Source organism: Panthera onca, chromosome B3, assembly GCF_046562875.1.
Source record: "Panthera onca isolate mPanOnc1 chromosome B3, mPanOnc1 haplotype 2, whole genome shotgun sequence".
NCBI lineage: Eukaryota > Metazoa > Chordata > Mammalia > Carnivora > Felidae > Panthera > Panthera onca.
Window position 1 is genome coordinate 18647981 of NC_138344.1, and position 22388 is coordinate 18670368.

The 22388-nt window shown below is 39.1% G+C and overlaps 1 protein-coding gene across 7 annotated transcripts in view; it reads right to left on the minus strand.

The window, feature by feature from the left end:
• The window catches only part of CERS3 (ceramide synthase 3), a 122006-nt gene that overhangs the window by 55017 nt on the left and 44601 nt on the right, over positions 1–22388 (minus strand). For all 7 annotated transcript variants that reach the window (XM_060617806.3, XM_060617808.3, XM_060617805.3 and 4 more), the window contains 4 exons: positions 15720–15837; positions 10067–10185; positions 3312–3369; positions 2369–2419 (listed from right to left, as the gene is read on the minus strand). In XM_060617806.3, the coding sequence (XP_060473789.2) occupies positions 2369–2419; positions 3312–3369; positions 10067–10185; positions 15720–15837 (346 nt within the window). The remainder of the gene's footprint in view (positions 1–2368; positions 2420–3311; positions 3370–10066; positions 10186–15719; positions 15838–22388) is intronic.

A 22388-nucleotide genomic window follows, 5' to 3' on the forward strand; every position in this document is an offset into this window, starting at 1 on the left:
GCCAGCCAAGCAAGAAGAGTCCTGGCAAACGCTGTAGTCTTTTATTAAAACCACTAGGAAAATATCCTAGGAATATGGGTAAGTTGTAAATACATCTGCCCTCAAAAAGACTGGAATCAACCTTGAATCAACTCAATCACATATAAGATGAAGGTGATCTGTCTCTATTATAACTAATTGAAGTGAAAGTAAATCTTCTCAAGAGGAAGATAATATTATCCTGAGCATCTATACTTTTTCATATACAATATCTATCATTCAATAGAAAGTTATCAAGCACAAGGAGATAAGAATAAGAAAATAGAACAGACCCATAGGTGATGAAGACATGGGATTCATCAGACCAGGACTTTAAAATAACTTTGAAAACTTGGTTAATATGTGGAAAATTTCAGTAAAGAACTGGAATCCATTTAAAAAAAGAATTAAATGAAAATTTGAGAACTGGAAAACAGAGTAACTATAATTTATAAGATATATTTAACAGCAGTTTAGACACTGATAGAAAAGACACTAGCAAACTAGAGGACACGAAATACAATATATCCAGATCTGTGAAGGATCTGAGATTTTACCCTACTTGCAGGACAGCTTGCCACAGTTTCATGGATAATGATTAAAGATATGAAACTCCTGGGTCAGAGATAAAGAATAGTTTATTATTCACAGTAATAGTAGTTGCCAGAGTATCAATATTTGGGCCAGTTCTCCCATCTTAATTCATGTAGGGCTAAAAAAAAGGGTCAGAAGACATCTGCACATGTAATGGGTTGTATTACAAGAGAGGAACACTGAGCTAGGAAACCTGAATCTTTCATAATAGATAGTAACATGCCTACCCTTTGCTCCAGAAGGAGACATTTCTATTTTCCCAGGTTGTCTGTTATATAAACATCCTTGAGAAGATAGTACAGAACAAAAGGCAGGCAGTGCTTCATTTCATTTGACATGCAAAAATGCAAGAAATCTGTGGTGGATTAACTCCCAACAGACTAAAGCTCAGAGAAGCAAGAGGATGGAAAACACTGGAAAAAGCAAAAGAGACATATGGGACTTAGTGTAAAGGTCTAGAATGTTAGTACACCTGTAACTGGAATTCCAGAAAGAGAAAAGAAAGAGAAAGGAACTAAAGTAATGGCTAAGAATTTTCCTTTCTTCTTAAAAAATGTTTTATTTATTTTTGAGAGAGAGAGAGAGAGCAAGCAGGGGAGGGGCAAAAAGAGGGAAACAAAGGATCTGAAACAGGCTCCATGCTGACAGCAGAGGGCCCAATATGGGGCTCGAACTCACGAACTGTGAGATCATGAACTGAGCTGCAGTCAGATGCTTAACTGACGGAGCCACCCAGGTGCCCCAATGGCTGAGGAGTTTCTAAAACTGACTGAAGATATCACACCACAGATTCAAGAAGTACAATGGACATTAAAGAGGATACATTCAAAGAAAACCACATTTATGCGTATCATAATAAAATGTGAAAGACAAAGACAAGATATAGAACTCAGAGAAAAAAGACATTTTGTTCAAGGAGGCAAAAATAAAAACTGACAGCTGAATTCTTAAAGAAAATTATGGGATCCAGAAGGCAATGGAATGCCATTTTCAAAGTGCTAAAGGAAAATCACTGCTAACCTAGAATTCTATACCCAGGAAAAATATCCTCTAAAAAATGAAGGCAAAGTGATAACATCTCAGAAAAGCAAACCAGAGGGACTTCTTCAGCCAGAAGGATAATCATCCCAGATGGAAGCATGGAAAAGCAAGATACAAGGCATAGCATTGGGAGGGAGATTTAACTGATTTACAAAACAATAATAGCAATGACTTGTCAGGTTTTAAATATTTGAAGGAGGAAATAGGAGGGGGATATATACAAAGTATTCTAATGACTGTTCAGTGGCTGGAAAGAGGTAAGAGCACTACGTTTTATTAGACTCCATCCAATAATTTAAAAATGCACATGGTGATCTCTAGGATAAATACTAAAAGAATAAAAGCTAACTGAAAAGCTAATATAAAGAAAAAAGTGGAATAATAATTTTTTTTTTCAAAAACTTGACTGGCCCATAAAAAAGTAAGAAGAGAGTACAATAAAAGGAAATGCACTAGGTGGTACAAATAGAAAATAAATAGTAAGATACTAGATTTAAACTCAAATATGTAATTGCATTAACCATAAACAGACTAAAGGAAAAACACACATGACGGGTAAATAAGGAATAAGGAGGAGTAAGCTTCAGTAGAGAAAGAGCCAAAGAATTGCACAGACATGGACAGAGAGTAGGAATGGGGCTCGGACCTAACTCATGGGACAATTTAAGGGGCCCAAAGCTGACATAAGGGAGGGACCGTATCACAGGGGACTTACCTGCCTGGGATAGCCATTCCACACTTCCCACAGGTCATAAACCCAAGGTTTCTGAAAAAGAAAAAAAAAGGAACCAAGGGAGAGAAAATAAGTCTTTGGAGTCAAAGGCAGATTTCAGCAGAAAACATAAGCTCCTCCTGATGTCACTGATGGGGGCACACATGCACAGTAAACTGTTGCTCCTGCTGAACCTCTCTCTCTTTGTACATCTTCCCATACAACATATCTGTGATGCTTATGACTTCCAGTGAATCTGGGACCACACACCTTGCTGTCTCATGCAGGGAATTATTCAAACAAGCGAAACCTCTAACGATATTACTTCCGAACCAGACTGTTGTTTCTGCAGCAATAAAAATATCTTGAAAGAAATCTCTAAAAGCTGGTCATCTTTTTTTTTTCTGTGAACTATCTATCACTTAATGAGGTAATCATTTAATAACTATTTAAGCAGACAATGCAAAGGTAATATGGGAAGGGAAGATTTCTGATGAGTGAGTACCGAGTCTTGATAGAACAAGTGGGATTCGATATGGCAGGGATGGGATTTGGCAGGTAGATAGGGGTGGGAAGGGCAAGAAGTTTCTGGCAAAGGGGATGAAATGTGCTAAAATCCAAAAGTGAGGATATACCAGTGTGTTCAGTGGATTGTTAGTAGTTCAGGGGTAGCTGGCACATGGGTTGTGCGAGTGGAAATAGAGATTAGGTTTAAGACTTATGTTTGCAAAAAAAAAACAAAAAAATAGTATTTGCAAATTCAAAGCTTAACAAAGGCTCTGAAAGACAGCCTGAGGGTTTCTGACTTCTCTAGACATTAGGATGAGTTTAAAGGCATAAAAGCTGGTTATTTTACTGAGAATATTATTTTCCAAGGAATTCACAGGCAAGAATTTTTAAAATTAAAGACAAATTCCAGTCAAAGAATATCAAAGAGACAACTTACATCATAAAGAAATACAATTCCAGCAACAGTCATTATTAAGTAAAATGTAAATCGCCAGCTGCCAAAAGAAAGAAAAATCTTGTGAAGGTGATTGACATCTGAGGAGAAACGCACTTTATATGACAGTTTGGAAAGAATGCACGGACAAATCTAATGTGACATCCTGACTCTGCCACTTGTTAAATGGCTGAAACTGTAGGTTAGCCTTAATTTCTTCACCTATAAAATGGGAATGACAAAAATTACCTCAAACTGCAGAAAGAATTGAAGCTAATTTGTGAAAAGTAAGCATCTGGTATGAAGTAAGCAACAACAGGTGACTACTATTATTACCGTTAGTATCATACCTGACATACGATAGACCCAATTCTTGACACACAATAGACAATGGGTTGACATTAGTATTAGTCTAATCGTTTATTTGCACCCCATGTAATCCCCAGTGAAAAGGTTTCCATGTGGCCAGATTTTCGTCTTGTCTCTGAAAAGCAGATTTTGAAAGAAAATCTTTTCCTCATGTATGAACAGAGACTTAAAAAGACATATCAATCAACTGTACTGTGTGGGTTTTATTAAGATCCCAATTCAAACAAACAGACTGTAAAGAAAATTATGAGTCAATCAAGGGAATCTGAACACTGATTAAATATTTACTGTTATTACAGTTTTTCTGAGGTATGATACTGGTGTTGCAATTTTGTTTAAAAAAACAGAGTATCTCTTAGAGATACATACTGAAATATTTATAGTGAAGTCATATAATGTCTGATATTTGTGTCAAAAGTAATCCTCAAGGGGCAACTGGGTGGCTTAATTGGTTAAGCATCTGAGGTTTGGCTCAGGTCATGATCTCAAGGTCCATGAGTTGGAGCCCCACATCAGGCTCTGTGCTGACAGCTCAGATCCTGGAGCTGATTCAGATTCTGTGTCTCCCTCTTTCTGCCCCTACCCCGCTCACACTCTGTCTCTCTCTCTCTCTCAAAAATAAATAAACATTAAAAATTTTTTTTTAAAAAAGTAATCGTCAGTCATAATTGGTTGAAGGTGGTCAAAAAAAACAAACTTTCAGTATGGGATAAACAAATACTGGGGATGTGATGTACAACATGATGATGATAGTTGATGCTGCTGTCTGGTGTACTGACAAGATGCTAAGACAGTAGACATGTGTCCTCATCACAAGGAAAAAAACTTTTTTTTTCTTTTTTGTACCTGGATGAGATGACAGACATTAACTAAACTTACTGTGGTAATCATCTCATAATATACGAAAGTCAAACCATCATACTGTGTGCTTTAAACTTACACAGTGATGTAGGTCAACTGTATCTCAGTAAAACTGAAAGAAAAAAAATTTATCCACAAAAAACAATCTGTGCTAGGAGAGAAAAGTAGGTCAAGGACACAGATGACACAGGATTGCCTTCAGTTGGTAATAATTAAAGTCCGTGATGGGTACATAGCACATATATTTCATTATATACCAACATCTACTGACCTCTTGACTCTGTGCCAAGCACTGTGCTAAGCACATGTGTGTTATCACATTTCTATCTTCACGTTTGTGGACTAGGAACTGTAATTAGCTCCTCATTATGGATAAAGGGCAGATAAGGTGGCTACCACTAAAGGACAAAAGAGGTTGGGAGAGATCACATAACTCCCCGAGGCTGTGCAGTGACCATCAGATGCAAGCACAAAACCCAAGTGTCAACATTTTCCTGGACTGGTCTTGTCAGGTTGCATTACACCATCCCAGGGGTTTCAAGGTGTGTGCGAGGAATTCCTGGCATCAAAATATTTTCATAACACCACCACCGTGTTATTGCCATTTTCACTCATCCCCTCACAAGCATACAGTGATTTCCAGAGGCTACCTGACGTGGGGCGCCATCTTTGCTCTAAGAGCTGATATACTGTGTGCTTGTGTACTCTCATATTTTATAAATGTCTCAGCTTTCATTTCCAATATCGGTAGGCATAACACACACAAGCTAATGTTCTTTGTGGTCTTTGACACTTTCAAACCAAGAAGTTTGAGAGCGGCTGCCCTTCACTAATTATAAGACAAATGATAAGGTCTTATCATTGTTGTTTCACTGGTTTCAGATGAAATAGTTGGTAAAACTTCCCTTTCTCCCAGGAAAGATGCAGACAAATATAATCGCAAGGGAAAACGATCTCTTGGTGGTGGTGGGTGGGGGGGGGGGGGGAGGAAATCCAGAAACTGATTGGTCAGGCTCAGACAGTAAGTACAGCCAGGGGGACTGGACAGAGTAAATTCGGGCAATGGCAACAGAAGCTGACAAGGGCAGTGACAGGGCTCAGGAATGGGCAAGGCCCAGTGGAGCAGGCAGGGACCAGCCCCAGGGTCAGCTAAGGCAAGATGGCAGCCCACCCAGCCAGAGGAATGCTCCAGGTATTGAGTACTGGGAATCACCTGGTATTTTCATAATAAACTTTCCACCGCTAGATGGAAATGCTTATTTTAAAAAGTGGTCAGGTAATATGGAATTTGCTTTAAAAATAAAGGATGCAGTGTGGATTAAAACCCTGAATTCTGAGGAACAGGACTTAGGGGTCATTATTTTAAAAAGTAATGAAGTACAATAGCCAAGATATGGAAGCAACCTAGTGCCCATCAACAGATGACTGGATAAAGAAGATGTGATATATATGGACACAATGGAATGTGTCCATGGGCACATGGAATATATATATATATATATATATCTATATACACACACACACACACACACACACACACACATACACAGTGGAACATGTATGAAAATGAAATCTTGTCATTTGTGACAATGTGGATGGACCTAGAAGGTATTATACTAAGTGAAATAAGTCATACAGAGAAAGACAAATACCATATGATTTCACTTAGATGTAGGATCAAAAAAAAAAAAACCCACAGCAAATGAACAAATAAAACAAAACAGAAACAGACTCACAGATACAGACAACAACCTGGTGTCTGCCAGAGGGGAGGGTATAGGGGAATGGGTGAAATAAAGGAAGGAGATTAAAAGGTACAAACTACCAGTTATTAAGTGTGTAAAACTCGGGGATGCAATGTGCAGCATAGGGAATGTAGTTAATAATACTGTAACAACTTTATATGGTGGCAGATGGTTGCTAGATTTATTGTTGTGATCACTTTGGAATGTATATAAATGTCAAGTCGCCATGTTGTACAGCTGAAACTAATCTAATATTATATGTCAACTATACCTCAATAAAAAAAAAAAGAAAGTAACCAAGGAAACAATACAGTAAACTTAAGGTGTTCATCATGATATTATAGAGGAGTTTCTGCCTGTTGGAGAATAATTTGTAAAAGCTTGGTGTTGGGAAATAAATTTCCTGAGATTTCCAAAATGCCTGGGGCTAAGTATCTCTTCGTATGATTCCCATAGCACATCCCATAGCTGGTGCAATAAAGTGTAATTAAATAGCTTGGCATTTTGCTTTCGTCTATTTATTTAGTCTATAATAGCAGTGTTCTGACTTAGAGGAAATTTGTGACATTTCTAAAGAAGAAGGTAAAGCTTAAATTTTATTTGTTGGCCCTCTCCTACTTCCTGAACACATTGTAGAATTTCCTGCTTTGTGTCTTTGCCTTACTTGAAACATGCTACTCTCCAATCCTGATTTCTTTTCTCATGGAAATCCCAACTCATTCCTCTTGGTCTGACCTCCCTTTCTCTAACGTATCCAGGCTTACTGACACCATCTCCTCTGAATGCCCTCAATGCATCTAAACATGACCATGAACTACAGGTATACAGGCTCATGCACCATCGGGGTGGAATCACTGGATGGATGTTGTGGTTTCCTAAGCGATAGTCTTGTCTCCCTGATTAGCTGTGTAAGGCGAGTGACCAGGCCTTCCACTTTTATTTCCCTCCTAAAATCTAGAACTCCACCCAATGTGGGAGAGTGCCACATACAGAGAAGACTGTCAACATAACCCTCTCCTTTGCCTGACTGATGAATAGTTGACAATTTGAAATTCCCTTCCATGGCCTGAATTATTAGGCTGACTTTCAGCAGGCTAATTGACAGCCAGATTCCCAAGTGTTAGGTCTTGTTGACCCAACCAGTTAGCTGATATGGTGGGTTTCTCCTTGCTAAGAGGTAAGCATTAGGTGTCAAGGGGCAGTACCATGGAGCAGAAAGAATACCACAAAAGGAGTCAAAAGATATGAGTGCAGTAGCCCGGCCAACAGCTAGGTTATCACAAGCAAATTCCTTTAAGAAGATGGACCTGTAGTTTCTCATTTCTTTTTCTTTTCCTCTCCATTTTTATTGAGATTTCATTGACATAAGGCACTGTGTAAGTTGAAAACATTTTCATTTCTTACACAGAGCTAGCTCCACCTTTCCTGATTGTTTCACACCATTGGTGGGAGGCTGCAAAATTATTTATAAACTGTAAGTCAGCACTGTTGGGGAGCTGGGTGGCTCAGTCAGTTAAGCCTCCAACTTCGACTCTGGTCATGATCTCACAGTTCATGAGTTCAAGCCCCACGTGGGGCTCTGTCCTGAAAGCTCAGAGCCTGGAGACTGCTTCGGATTCTGTGTTTCCCCCTCTCTCTCCCCATCCCCTGCTCACGTTCTCTGTCTCTCTGTCTCAAAAATAAATAAACATTTAAAAAAAAATTTAAGCTGTAAGGCACTGTAATGTATAAGAAATTACCACAGACTTTCAGGGGCACATGATCCAGCTCAGGAGTAGACAATTAATTCCTGCCTGGGGACTTTATTTAAGATAAGAATCATTTACTAGAAAAAAATTAATGAATGACAGTAGGCAAACAGGAAGATGTAATATGTAATATAAGACTTTTTAGTGTTTTGCACTAATGGTTTAAAGAGATTCTGTCATGCCAAGCTGACATCAGTAGCAACAATATTAATCTCTCAAGAGCTAAAAATCAAAGAGCTAGTTAGAAGACAAACCAGGAGGGGTGCCTGGGTGGCTCAGTCGGTTAAGTGTCTGACTTCAGCTCAGATCATGATCTCACGGTTTGTGAGTTCAAGCCCCACATTGGGCTCTATGCTGACAGCTCAGACCCTGGAACCTGCTTTGGATTCTGTGTCTCCCCCTCTCTCTGCCCCTCCCCCGTTCATTCTCTCTCTCTCTCTTTCTCTCTCTCTCTCTCTCTCTCTCAAAAATAAATAAACACTTAAGAAAAAAGAAAAGAAAACAAACCAGGACATTCACATTGAACTTCCATTGGAAGCCAGTGATGAGAAATTACTGTTTTGAGACACCCTGAAGACGTGGGCTGTACTCCTACACACGATCAGCATCACAGCCAGATCACATCAGTCAGGAATATCCAGGTAAACTGAAGGAAGCCATTAAAGCTTAGCCTCAGACTCTATTTATTTGACACTCTTACATCAGCTCGCTATTCACTTCACCATTAAAATAAAATAATATATCTGGTAAAAATCACCGGCAATGAGAGAACTGTAAGAAACAGGGAGAAGGAAGGGATGCTATTAGTGTATACAGTGTGGAATCAAACACAACCCAATAAATGAGCATTTGTCTGGATGCAAAGCAGAGGAAAAGGGAGTGCCTAGGTGGCTCAGTCAGTTGAGCATCTCTCTCTCTTTTTTTTAAAGTTTATTTATTTATTTTGAGAGAGACAGAGACAGAGTGAGTGGGGGAGGAAGAGAGAATCTGAAGCAGGCTCTGCACCACCAGTCCAGAGCCTGACATGGGACTCGAGCTCATGAGTCATGAGATCACAACCTGAGCTGAAACCAAGAGTTGGATGCTTAACCGACTGAACCACCCAGGTGCCCAAGCATTTGACTCTTGATATCGGCTCAGGTCATGATCCCAGGGTCGTGGGATCAGGCCCCTACATTGGGCTTTGCACTGGTCATGGGACCTGCTTGAAACTCTCTCTCTCTCTCTCTCTCTCTCTCTCTCTTCCCTGCCCCTCTCCCCCACTCATGCACTCTCTCTCTCTCTCAAAAAAAAGAAAAAAGGAAAAAAAAAAAGAGGAGGAAAAGAGTAAGAGTGGTGACCTAGTGTTCCTTTTTCACACAGGTATCAATTTCTGCCACCAAGGGAGTAACCCAAAGTACAACAAAATTCTACAGGAGGGGAAAAAACCCCCACAGAGCCCAAATGAAACAAAAAATAAGTGCAATGCAGCCTCACTGCCTGCAGAGCATATTCAAAGTAGCCAGCTCTGAAAAATCTTACTTGGTACCCTAGCCTACCCTGACTCCCCTGCTAAAACCAACTGGGAAACCCAGAGGAATTGGCCATTGAGTCCACAGGCAAGGGGTGGAGGGGCTGGTGGGGGAGGAGCCAAGCGAGACAGAGGAACAGACACCGTCTCATTTTCTGCTCTTATAATGTGATATAATAATTGGAATGTGCTTGGAAACAGGTGATAAAGTCTTGTGAAGTAGGGCCAACCTCTACCCTAGAAAAAATAAACACCAGTTAAGACATTTGTATTGTTTTTCTGGACTTCAAGGTGAATACATAATATGTCCTATTCATTTCAGAGAGTTCATAGCATGCCCCATTTCATGGAGAAGGAAACTGAAGCAGAGAAGGTCAATGGGTGACTAGCCTAAAACACCCAACTGGTCAGTGACAGAGCTGGGTTCGAACCTTCTTTTGCTCCAATTTCAATGTTCTTTCTGAAATGACCATCCTGCTCCATGTAAAATCATGACATTACAAAAGCTTGAACTGTCCTACTTACCAAGCTTCTTGGAATCTTTTCATCCTGCAAGGCCTCTGTTGATTCCGCCGACTCCTAAACCATCTTTCCACCTGGCGCTCTGTCAAGTTACACTTCTTCGCCAGTCCATAAATATCAGCCTGAAAGGCGATAAAATGAATGAACAAGTGATAAAGAGCAGTCATATTGGCCAGCAGTCAAGAGACAGTGCAACTGGCTTACAAGAGTTTGTGCACTGGAGAGGAGAGAGACCATGTGTTAGATCTTGGGACAGTGAATTTGCCTCTTTTGCTTATGGAATCACACACACACATACACAGGAAAAAAAAGAAAAGGCTGTTAGTATCCCAGCACTCTGAGTTACTAAAAACGATCAATTCTCTGTAAGTTGGCAGCAACCCATACATTCAAGCTGCAGATGTGAGCTCACTCAATCAGCAAAGTTTTATTGAGGGCTTCCCAGGTACCAGGTAGAGAAGCATAGCTTAGATGTTGATCAGATCCAACTGCCTCATCTTTCCTATGAGAAGCTGGAACACCAAGCGTGTTAGTAAGTTTTCCAAGACCTAAAGTTAATAGGAAAGCAAGGACAAGAACTTAGGGTAATGCACTTTCTGTTCTTTCACACGATCTTTCTGATGGCTCCAAAAGATAATACAGGAAAGACACAAACAGGTGTTGGCCATCACTTTCACATTTAATCAGATGTAGAGCCTATTTCAAATGAGTTCAAAATAATACCAATCATAAAAAAAAGTAAAGATTGCAGAATATAATAGTGATGATGGCTTCTCTTCTGGGAGGCAGAAATTATTATTTAAATCTGGAAATAATATGGATGATCGATTAGCCCAAAGGTCATAAACTCGAAGTTCTCCTTGGGCCAGACAAGAAACAAACATGATTGAGTGGACCAGGTCTGTTTCGTGGTGGGATTGGAAGTTGTATTCTTTTCACACAGGCAGGTTTTATACATTAAACCCACAGTTCTTTCAGCCAGCACGGAGAAATTAGCTCTGTAATTTTCTGAAACACCTGCTCTCTTGATCTTTCATTTTCCAACACCAGTACAAGAAATATTTCCATTTTCTCGTCACTAGAAAAAATAAAATTTCATACTGGCCCTCAGCTTCAGTGTGGAGGAAACAAGCAGGAGCTACAGATGCAGTGGACAGAAAAGCACATGCCCTCCCCCAAAAGTGCAGCCATGAACAAGCTCTGGCTGATGGTTCCCAGAGTCCAAGTGTACACACAGAGCTTTTATGTGAAATCACCAGGGATTTTAATGTTGATGACTAATACCTCAAAGTAAATTTTTTTTATTTTTATTTATTTATTTTGAGAGAGAGAGAGAGAGAGGGAGCAAGCATGCGAGCAGGGAAGGGCCACAACAAGAGGGAAAGAGAGAGAATCCCAAGCAGACTGCACTGTCAGTGCAGAGTCCAACGTGGGGCTTGAATTCACGAACTGTGAGATCATGACCTGAGCCCAAACCAAGAGTCAGATGCTTAACTGACTGAGCCACCAGATGCCTATCAAAATAAATTTAAAACCAATTTTGGGGGCATCTGGGTGGCTCAGTCGGTTAAGCATCTGACTTCAGCTCAGGTCATGATCTCGCAGTTTATGGGTTTGAGCCCCGCGTCTGTGCTGACAGCTCAGAGCCTGGAGCCTGCTTCGGATTCTGTGTCTCCTTCTCTCTCTGTTCCTCCCCCACTTGGTTTGGGCTCTCTGTCTCTCAAAAAATGAATAAACATTAAAAAAAAAAACCAAAAACCAAAAAATAAACAAAAAAACCCAACAAAAAAACCAATTGTGGATCAACATTGCAAGGGCCGAACAAAGCCTCCCCAGTGGCAGGACACCCAATAGTCTGTGTTCAGTCATACAGTTTCTGCTATGTTGTTGTGCATAATTCGCATAATTGTTCAGTCGCACAAGGTAACAGTAGATAAAATTCAAAACGAAGCTCTCACGCTAAAGACTGGCAAAAGACTAATTGCAGCTTCTATGTCCCTACTAAATTGCTACCTGTGATTTAATCTGCAAGAAGGAAAACAAGACAAAACAAAAACAGGATATAGCCCATATTATACTCTGGTAAACTGCCCTATCTAATACCTATTCTTTTTATAGGCTAAGGGTTCACCTGCTGTTGTTTTTTGTTGTTGTTTTGCTTTTGTGCTCTTGAGGAGACTGAGTTGGCAAAACCATTGATTGGTGTCTACTTTTTGCAGGCCTTATGCCAGTCATTGGAGGTCCAAATGAGTAACCCTGATGTGGGCCTCCCTTTCACAGGGTACAGTCTGTCTGGTGAGGAAGTAAGAAAATAAAACAAAAGAATTCCAATCAAATACCAAGAGTGCTAAGACAGGGGAAGATTAGGATACCACGGGACCTAACTCTGTGTAAGCAGTTCCTGGAAGTCACACATACGCTGGACCCTGAAAAATGCCCTGAGAAGGAGAGGATAAAGAAGGGAAGTGTCCTGGCAGAGGGTCCAGCACGTGAGGTCATCTGGAGATGAGAGTGTGGATGCACAGGGAAGCCTGAGGAACAGAAAGAAGTCTGGCTGGGTAGAAACATAGGAAGAGGATGGGGCGCCTGGGTGGCGCAGTCGGTTAAGCGTCCGACTTCAGCCAGGTCACGATCTCACGGTCCATGAGTTCGAGCCCCGCGTCAGGCTCTGGGCTGATGGCTCGGAGCCTGGAGCCTGTTTCTGATTCTGTGTCTCCCTCTCTCTCTGCCCCTCCCCCGTTCATGCTATGTCTCTCTCTGTCCCAAAAATAAAAAAAAAAAAAAAAAAAAAAAAAGTTGAAAAAAAAAGAAACATAGGAAGAGGAAAGGAGGGAAAATGTGGCTAGGCTCACATCAAGGGGGGCTTTGTTGGGGATCTATCTTGGGGGTGACCGGACATTTGCACTGTTAAGTCCCCCTCTTGCGGTGCGAACTGAATGGAGGCGCAGGAACACATCTGGAGATGGACATCTTTGGCCTTTTTGTCCAATCCCTCTGCTCTCACAGCGAGGACCTCGTGCTGGACAACTCTGGAAGTCTAGATTCCCTAGCCCACGAGCCCCACGCACATCAAACTCCCTCACAGGAAGCAAGAACACAGTATTTCCATAACAAAATATGGCAGGGAACAGAGAGCAGAGGACCCAGTTCTGCTACTTCATCGCTGGGTAGCCCGGAGCACTTCCTCTGACCCCCTGTGGAAACGGGGTGCTAACAGCATAAGTGCTTGCTTCCTGCATCACCTCATGGGGATGGTTACAGGATCTGGGGGCTCCTGAGGGAAAACGTGCTGTGCAAACTATCCTGTGCTACATCAGTGCCAGAGATTATGGCTGAACCCAGAAAGGACACCATGGGCTGAAAATCATTTAAGAAAAAGCATTCCTTTACTTCTGAAATACTTTGCAAGCAAGAATTGATTCCTCGAAACAGAGGACATGCTTCAAATGCTGTTGGTTGGTCCACAGTAGGACATATACTGCTATGCTGCAGCACTATATCCTATTTGCTTGATGACTGAAAGAGTTCTGGGTCTAGTTTGACTGTTATAAAAGTTTTATATACTCAGGCATTCGAAAATATTTAGTGGGCCTCTATTCACAAGTGCCATGCACCATTCTAGATGTTGGAGATTCGGCAGTGAGCAAAAGAAAGTCCCTGCTCTCATACTGGAATCTTCTCAAATCTGGGAACAACTTAATTTTATTATCCCATCATTTCTACAGATATCTGCTTAATAAATTGCATCTAGAAATAGCACTCGAACATGATTTGAAGCAATTTATTTTCTGTTTTAGAGCACAGATGAATCTGGTTGAACGTCAGTCTTGACAATACTGGCTTCATACACTCTAATATTATTGGGATAGAATCCTCTTGCAAACAAAAGTCTCTAGAAGTATTTTCTTATTGATATATAAAACAATACCTCCAATGCACAGAAAATTGTGCAAGATGTTATGTTAGTACTTCTTCAACTGTCACATGGCTCTTTTCTCTCCACAGCAGGGAGACTTGATAAAGATAAAATTTTCTACATAATTTTAAATTTCCTAAAAGCTGACCTGAAGGTTTTGCTATAACAAGTATATCAAGTGATGGGTAGCATAGCACATTTCCTTATGTGTTATATAAGGTATTACCCAAGTTCGTTGTCCTCAAACAGAAAGAGAGAAAAATAATAGGGACTCTCTGAAAGAGTCCCAATTTCTCATAAACACATTTCAAGAAATGTGAAATGATGTGTGGGCACTATCATCACCAGTAGTAACAACAGTACTGAATTAAACAACAGCAGTCATTTAGAGCAGGTGAAAATAAAGAACACGTGGAAATGGCTTGTCAGACTGTCCTCATTTTAGAAAAAACAAAGAATTCCAGGACAGAAGCTGAGGGCAGAATAAGTTACAGACAGTGCTGGCTAGCTGTGAACTATTCTGGACATGATGCCTCATGCTATGTGCTCAGACTTCCACATGCCTTCTTTGGGCAGGGAGCCCACCAGACCAACAATAGAAACAGTTATCATGAAACAACTGAATTCAGCAAATAAAGTTCAGCGCCCTTAAAAATCTACCTATCCTAGGGGCGCCTGGGTGGCTCACTCGGTTAATTGACCGACTCTTGACTTCAGCTCAGGTCATGATCTCACGGTCCGTGGGTTCAAGCCCTGCATCAGGCTCCGTACTGCAGAGCTGGCTTGGGATTCTCTCTCTGCCCCTCACCTGTTCTCTCTCTCTCTCTCTCTCTCTCTCTCTCTCAAAATAAATAAAGTGTAAAAAAATCTACCTATCCTAAACTGTGTTAGCATACACTCTCGACTTCCAAAATTACTGGTGATTGCTGTCTGTAGTCATCATAGAGGGTGTACCACTTTTGAAACATTTGTATTCCATCTCTCATTTTAACTATGGTGGGAAAATGAAACTAGACTTGCCTAGACACTATCTTTTTTACAGCCATTACATCAAAACCTTTTTTTTTTAATGTTATGCACACAAGCAGTGCACTACAACATTTCATTAAGTGCATCTTGTATTGTGAATAGAATTCTGACTTTCCTAAAAATTCTATCTCTGGGGCATCGTAGGAGCACAGCACATTTCTGAATGTGTTGAGGCCTTGGATAAAATAAAGTGCCCCTTCTCACAAAAGCCATCCCAGTGAAGACTTTAAAAATGTGTGCAATGTATATCAATGGTGCCACAATCATCAGAAGTCTCAGATAGGAGCTACTCTGCCTTAACAACGGTCTTTTGTGATTAGTGTACTTTTGTATAAGTATATTTTGTACTTTGTGTATATATTAGTATACTTGGCATATCTACCCTCCAAAATTTAATTTTGATCTTTATACCTAAATTATGGCATTGATTGTTAAACACTTTAGTTGAAAACAATAGTTCAGCTACGAACATTGGTTATTTTATATTATAATATTTACTTGTCATTTTATATTATGTTTGGAATGCATTCCAAGCGTATAACATATGCCCTCAATAGAGGGAAAAAAATCCAAATGAATCAAATCATTTAATGGTTAACTGGAACAGATATCTTGTACAGATGAGGTAAACCACTGGTGACTGAAACATTAAGAAAGAAGTTGTGTTTTTTTTGGTTTTTTTTAATCCCAAAACAAAGACTTTGTACTTACTTGAGATGGTTGCCTTGTGGAACATTTGAAAAAATTCTCTAAGATGGTATTTGGTATAATCTTCTTTCTAACTTCCTCTTTAATGCCAAATGCTTTTGCTAGAGGCATGGCGATAAACCTACAAAATATGAAAGAAAGTAAGTCCAAAATCTGAGAATAAACCCACAATGACACCAGAAAACTCAAGCTGTAACTTTAGGTTCCAAATGAAGGACCAGTCATTGGGTCATGTTATTCTTGGGCTATCTACAACCAACCTCTGGCTGACAAAGAAGTTCAAGGAGAGCAAATTTTGAGACCCTCTTATACAAGCAATAACTTAAAAAAATAAGTTGCATGCTGTTCTCAAATCTACTTTATGTAAACCCAAATATATTTATATATAAGATCCAGGAATTAGGATAAGCCATTTCACTTAGAGTTTCGTTTTAAGACTCCTAGGGATTAAAATGAATAATTTTATTATATTTTTAAGTTTATTTATTTATTTTGAGAGACAGAGAGAGCACGAGCAGGGGAAGGGCAGGGAAAGAGGGAGAGGGAGATTCCCAAGCAGTCTCTGCGCCATCAGCTCTGAGTCCAATGTGGGGCTTGAACTCATGAACCATGAGATCATGGCCCGAGCTGAAACCAAGAGTCGAATGCTTAACCAACTGAGCCACCCAGGTGCAGTTCTGGAAAGTTTTATTTGGTGATATTCTCTTAAAGAATTACTGTGTTCTTATCTGAAGTTCCAACTTATGAGAAAAATAGCCTGATTCTTGGGTAAATATCTCAGAGTGGAATTGATAGGACAAGTATACACTTAACTTTATAAGAAACTGGCAAACTGTTTTCCAAGATGGCTGAACCACACTGCATTCCTGCCAGTAAAGTGCCAGAGTTCCAGTTACTCCATATCCCTGCCAACATTTGGTCTTGCCAGTCTTTTCAATCTCACCAATTCTATGGGGTGTGTACTGGTTTTCACTGACTTTCCAATCTAATCCTTATTATTTCCTAACTTCTGCTTGCTATAAGTTTAGTTTGCTCTTTTTTTTCTAGCATCTTCTTTTTTTTTTAATGTTTATTTTATTTATTTTGAGAGACACACACAGAGAGAGAGAGAGAGAGAGAGAGAGAGAGAGCGTGAGTGTGAGCAGGGGAGGGGCAAAGACAGAGGGAGAGGAAGAATCACAAAAACAGCAAGGACACTGATGTGAGGCTCAATCTCATGATCTTTGAGGCCATGACTTGAGTCACCCAGGGGTCCCTTTTCTAGTTTATTAAGGTAGAAGGTCAGATTACTGATTTGAGATCTTCCTTCTTTTTTAATATAGGTGTTCACAGCTATAAATTTCCTTCTGCTCACTGTTTTTTGCTGCATCTCATAAGTTTTGATATTATGTTCTCTTTGTCATTCATCTCAAAGTATTTTCTAATTTACCATGATTCCTCCTTTAACTCATTGGTTATTTAGAAGTATGCTCTTCAATTGCCACATATTTGCTCATTTCCCAATTTCTTTCTGCTACTGACTTCTAATTTCATTTCATTGTGATTGGAAAACATACTTGGTATGATTTCCATTTTTTCACATTATTGAGACTTGTTTTATGGCCTAACATATGGTTTATCCTAGAGAATGCTCCTTGTGCACATGAGAAGAATGTGTCTTCCATTGTTATTGGGTGCTATGTTCTACAGATGTCTGTAGTGTTGACCAAGTTGGTTTATAGTGCTGATCAAGTCTTCTATTTCCTTTTTAATCTCTCCCCTAATTCTATGCATTATTAAAAGTGACATATAGGAGCACCTGTGTGGCTTAGCCGGTTAAGGGTTGGACTTCCAGTCAGGTCATAATCTCACAGTTTGTGGGTTCAAGTCCCATACTGGGCTCTCTGCTGTCAGCATAGAACCTGCTTTAGATCCTCTGTCCCCCTCTCTTTTTGCCCCTCCCCCACTTTGCGCTGTCTCTAAATAAAGAAATACTTTAAAAAGTGAGATATAGACATTCACAGCTATTTGTTGTCTATTCCTCCCTTCAATTCTGTCAGTTTTTGCTTCATGTATTTCACAACTTTGTTGTTAGGTGCATAAATGTTTATAATTATTATATCATCTTGATATATTTACCCTTTTACATTATAAAATGTCCTTGTCTCCAGTAAAAATTTAAAAATCTATGAAAGTCTAAATTGTCTGATATTAGTACAGCCACTCCAAGTCTCTTTTGGTTACTGTTTGCTTATTTTTTCCATACTTTTACTTTCAACCTATTTATGTCCTTGAACCTCAAGTGTGTTTCTTCTAGAAAGCATATAGTTGGATCATGTATTTCTATCCATCTCTCCTATCTATGCCTTTTAGTTGGAGTATTTAATTACATTAAATACTTAAGTATTTACATTAATGCAAATTATATTTAATTACTGATAAAACAGGATTTAGGTCTGTTATTTTGTTATTTGTTTTCTATATATCTTATGTCTGTTATTTCTCTATTCTTCCATAAGCTATCTCCTTTTGTGTTAGATATTTAAGTGTATCTTTTTAATTCTCTCTTCCTTAAAATATTCTTCTTTTAAATTATTTTTCCTAGTGGTTAACCTAGGGATTACAATTGGCATTTTCATTTATAACATCATAGTTCAGATTAATACCAAAATAATTTCAGCAATATACAAAAGCTTCATTACCTCCCCTCTCTGTGCTGTTATTATCATATAAATCATACATTTATAAATTATATACTAATCAACACAGATTCATGATTTCAGTTTTATGCAGTTGTCTTTTAAATCAGATAGGAGGAAAATGTGTTATAAATTAAAACTGTGTGTATACTTTCTTTTTATTTCTTTTTTTTTTTAAGTTTATTTATTTATTTTGAGGGCAGGGAGGGGCAGAGGGACAGGAGAGAGAGAATCCCAAGCAGGCTCCACACTGTCAGCGCAGAGCCCAATGAGGAGTTCAAACTCATGGAACAGTGAGATCATGACCTGAAATGAAATCAAGAGTTGCACACTTAACCAACTAGGCCACTAAGGCGCCCCCTTTTTATTTCTTATGTAGGTGACTTTACTGGAAGTGCTTTTTATTTCTTCCTGTGGATTCAAGTTACTGTCTTCTGTCCTCTAATTTCAGTCTGAAGGATTTCCTTTAATATATCTTGTAGGATGGCTCTGGAAGCAACAAATTCTTCCAGTTTTTGTTCATCAGAGAATGTCTTAATTTTTCTTCCATCTTGAAAGATAGCTTGTTCAGTTGACAGTATCTTTTTTTTTTCATTTCAGCACTTTTTATATGTCTTCCAACTGCCTTTGGCTTCTATGGTTGCTGATAAGACATCGACTCTTAATCTTATTGAAGATCTCTTGTATATGATAGATGCTCCTCTTGAGCTTTCAAGATTCATTGTCTTTGTCTTTTGACTGTGATGTATCTAGCTGCTGATCTCTTTAAATTTACCCTACCTGGAATTTGTTTAGCCTCTTGGATGTGTATATTAATGTTTGTCATCAAATTTGGGGAAATTTTGGGCCATATTTCCTCAAATATTTTCTATCCTATTCATTTTCTCCCCTTCTTCTGGAACTTCCATTATGCATATGTCGTTATGCTTCCTGGTATCCCACATCTCTCCAAGTTTCTTCATTTTCTTTCATTCTTTTATTTCCTTTCTCTTACTCAGACTGATGACTCTTCTACCTGCTCAAATATGCAGTTGGACTCCTCTAGTGAGTTTTTAATGAGTTATTGTACTTTTCAACTCCAAAATTTCTTATCTCTTTTATAATTTCTAACTATAATCTTTTTATTGATATTCTTGATTTGGTGGGACATTGTTCTCATTCCCTCCTTTAGTTCTCAAGCATGGTTTTCTCTAGTTCTTTGAACATATTTAAAATAGCTGATTTAGAGTTTTTGTCTAGTAAGTCCAACATCTAGGCTTTGTAGGGGACACTTTCTGCTGATTACTATTTTTTTCCTGTGCATGAACCATTCTTCCTTGTTTCTTTACATGCCTTATAAGTTTTGTTGACAATCAGACATGTTAAATAATATGATGTGTCAATTCTAGAAACGAAACTGTCCCTCTCCTCAGAGTTTGTTTGTTTTGCTGTTTGTTATCATTGTCCATTTCTTTACCTAGTTCCTCTTTTGAACTGATCTGTGAAGTCTGTATTCTTCGTCATGTTTGGGCAGTGGAGTCTCTATTGGATTAGCTTAGGTATCATTTCATGATTGGACATAGATTTCCTTAAATGCCTGGAACCATTAATTCTCTCAGTCTTTGCCAAGGAGCTCTGCATACATTTTGGGACACACCTTCAGCACTCAGCTAGGCAGTTGCCAACTTTGCCTTAGCCTTCACTTTCTTTTTGCACAGAGCCTCAAGATCATCCAGAGGTGAGAGCTAAGGGCCTTCTCAGATCTTTCCTGGGCACGTGGATAGCCCTGGGCATACTCAAAGCTCTACAACTTCAAGTGGCCTTCTGATTTCCAAGAATATGTCCGATCTTTTCAAAGCCCTCTATGGACGTCTCATTTTCCATTTTATTTTATTTTATTTTACTTTATTTTTTATTTTATTTTTGACGGGGGGGGGAGGGGAGAGGCAGAGGGAGAGGGAGAGGAAGAGGGAAAGAGACAGAATCTTAAGTACCTCCACACTCAGTGGGAACCCCAATGTGGGGCTCAATCTCACAACTGGGATGTCCTGACCTGAGCTGAAATCAAGAGTTGGATGCTTAACCAACTGAGCCACCCAGGAACCTTTCCAGTTTTCCTTTTTAAGTATTTTGCTTAATCTATTGTTTGTCCCAATTATTATCTACTACCTCAGGCAGTTTCAAAGTTAAACTATTGCCTCTACTTGTTTTAGACAAGCACCCTCAAGGAAAGACTTTTCTGAGTCAGATCCAGTACAACAGCCTTGTAAGTACTGTATTCTAGGCAACCACAAGACAGGTCAGGTAAGGATAATTCTCTGGTAATGATGCTTTGAAGGAGCTCTAACTCTCTTCTGCTCCCTTCAATGGCTGCCAAGGTGATGGTTTCCACTGAAATTACAGGTTGTTGGTTTTTCAAGGCTATCACAGGGGTGGAAAGGAAGGATAGAAATAGGGAAGTTAATATGCCACAAAGCTTGCTATTCCTTCCAAGAGTCAGTTGTTTTTCTTAAATAACAATCCCTGGATTGTTAATTATGAATTCTGAAAAGTTTATTTTGACAATTTTTGCTAGTTTTCTGATTGCCTTTAGGGAAGACAGAATTTTTAGAGGAACTTTGACATTTTTGTTAATTTCCAGGGTGTAGTGGTTTTAATTTGCATTTGCTAATGACTAAGGATATTGGACACCTTTTCATGTGTTTACTTGCCATTTGTATATCCTTGGTGAATTATCTATTCAAGACTTCTGCCATTTTAAAAATCAAGTAATTTTTTTTGTTTATTATAATTTAATTATAAGAGTTCTTTATATATTCTGAATTTTAGTCCCTCATTAGATACATGTTTTGCATATATTTTCTCCCAGGCTGTGGCTTGTCTTTTCATTCTATTTACATTTTTAAAAATAACCACAAAGGCGGGGTCCTTGGGTGGCTCAGTCAGTTGAGCATCCAACTTCAGCTCAGGGTTCATGAGTTTGAGCCCCACTTTGGGCTCTGTGCTGACAGCTCAGAGCCTGGAGCTTGCTTCAGATTCTGGCTGTCTCTCTCTCTCTCTCTCTCTCTCTCTCTGCCCCTCCCCCACTCACACTCTGGCTCTCAAAAATAAATAAACATTAAAAAAATAATAACCATTAAGGCATTTTTGCATATCATATAATTCACCTTTTCCAAATATACTATTCAGTGTTTTTTTAAGTAAATTTACCAAGTTTAGAATCATCATCACAAATCAGCTTTAGAAGATTTTCATTGTCCCGATCTAATCCCTTATGCATATTTACTGTTAATCTTGTTCCCTCTCACCCCTGCCCCAGGAAATCACTAATCTATTTTCTGCCTTTACAACTTTGTCTTTTTTGGATATTTAATGTAATGGAATCATAAAATAATATGTGATTGCTTATATCTGGCTCCTTTCACTGAACTTAATGTTTTTGAGGTCCATTTGTATTTGGGGATATATTTGGAGTTTATTCCTTTTTATTAATGAATAAAAATCCATTGTATGTATGTATAGACATACATTAACAATGTCTTTTGAAGAGCAAATACTTTAGCAGTTTACCAAGGGAAACAAGAACATGTGTCCTTATAAATTCTTGTACTCAAATATTCATAGCACCTTTATTTGTAATAGCTAAAAACTATAAACAATCCAAATTTCCAACAATTAGTTGAAGGATAAATGAATTGTGGTGTATCAGTGTTGAAAGACTACCCAGCAATGACAAGGAATCACTGATACATACAACAACATGAAAACAATCTCCAGTGCATTATGTTCAATGAAAGAAGCCAGACACAAAAGACTATGATCTACATGATTACATTTCTAGTAATAGAAAAGGCAAATTATGCTGATAGAAAGCATATCAGTGATTGCCAGGGGCTAGTAGGAAGGGAGAAGATAAACCAGACAGGGTACAGGGAAGTCTTTAAGCTGATGGAAATCTTCCATGTCATAATTGTGGTGATGGTTACACGACTGTATAGTGGCTAAAAGGCATCAA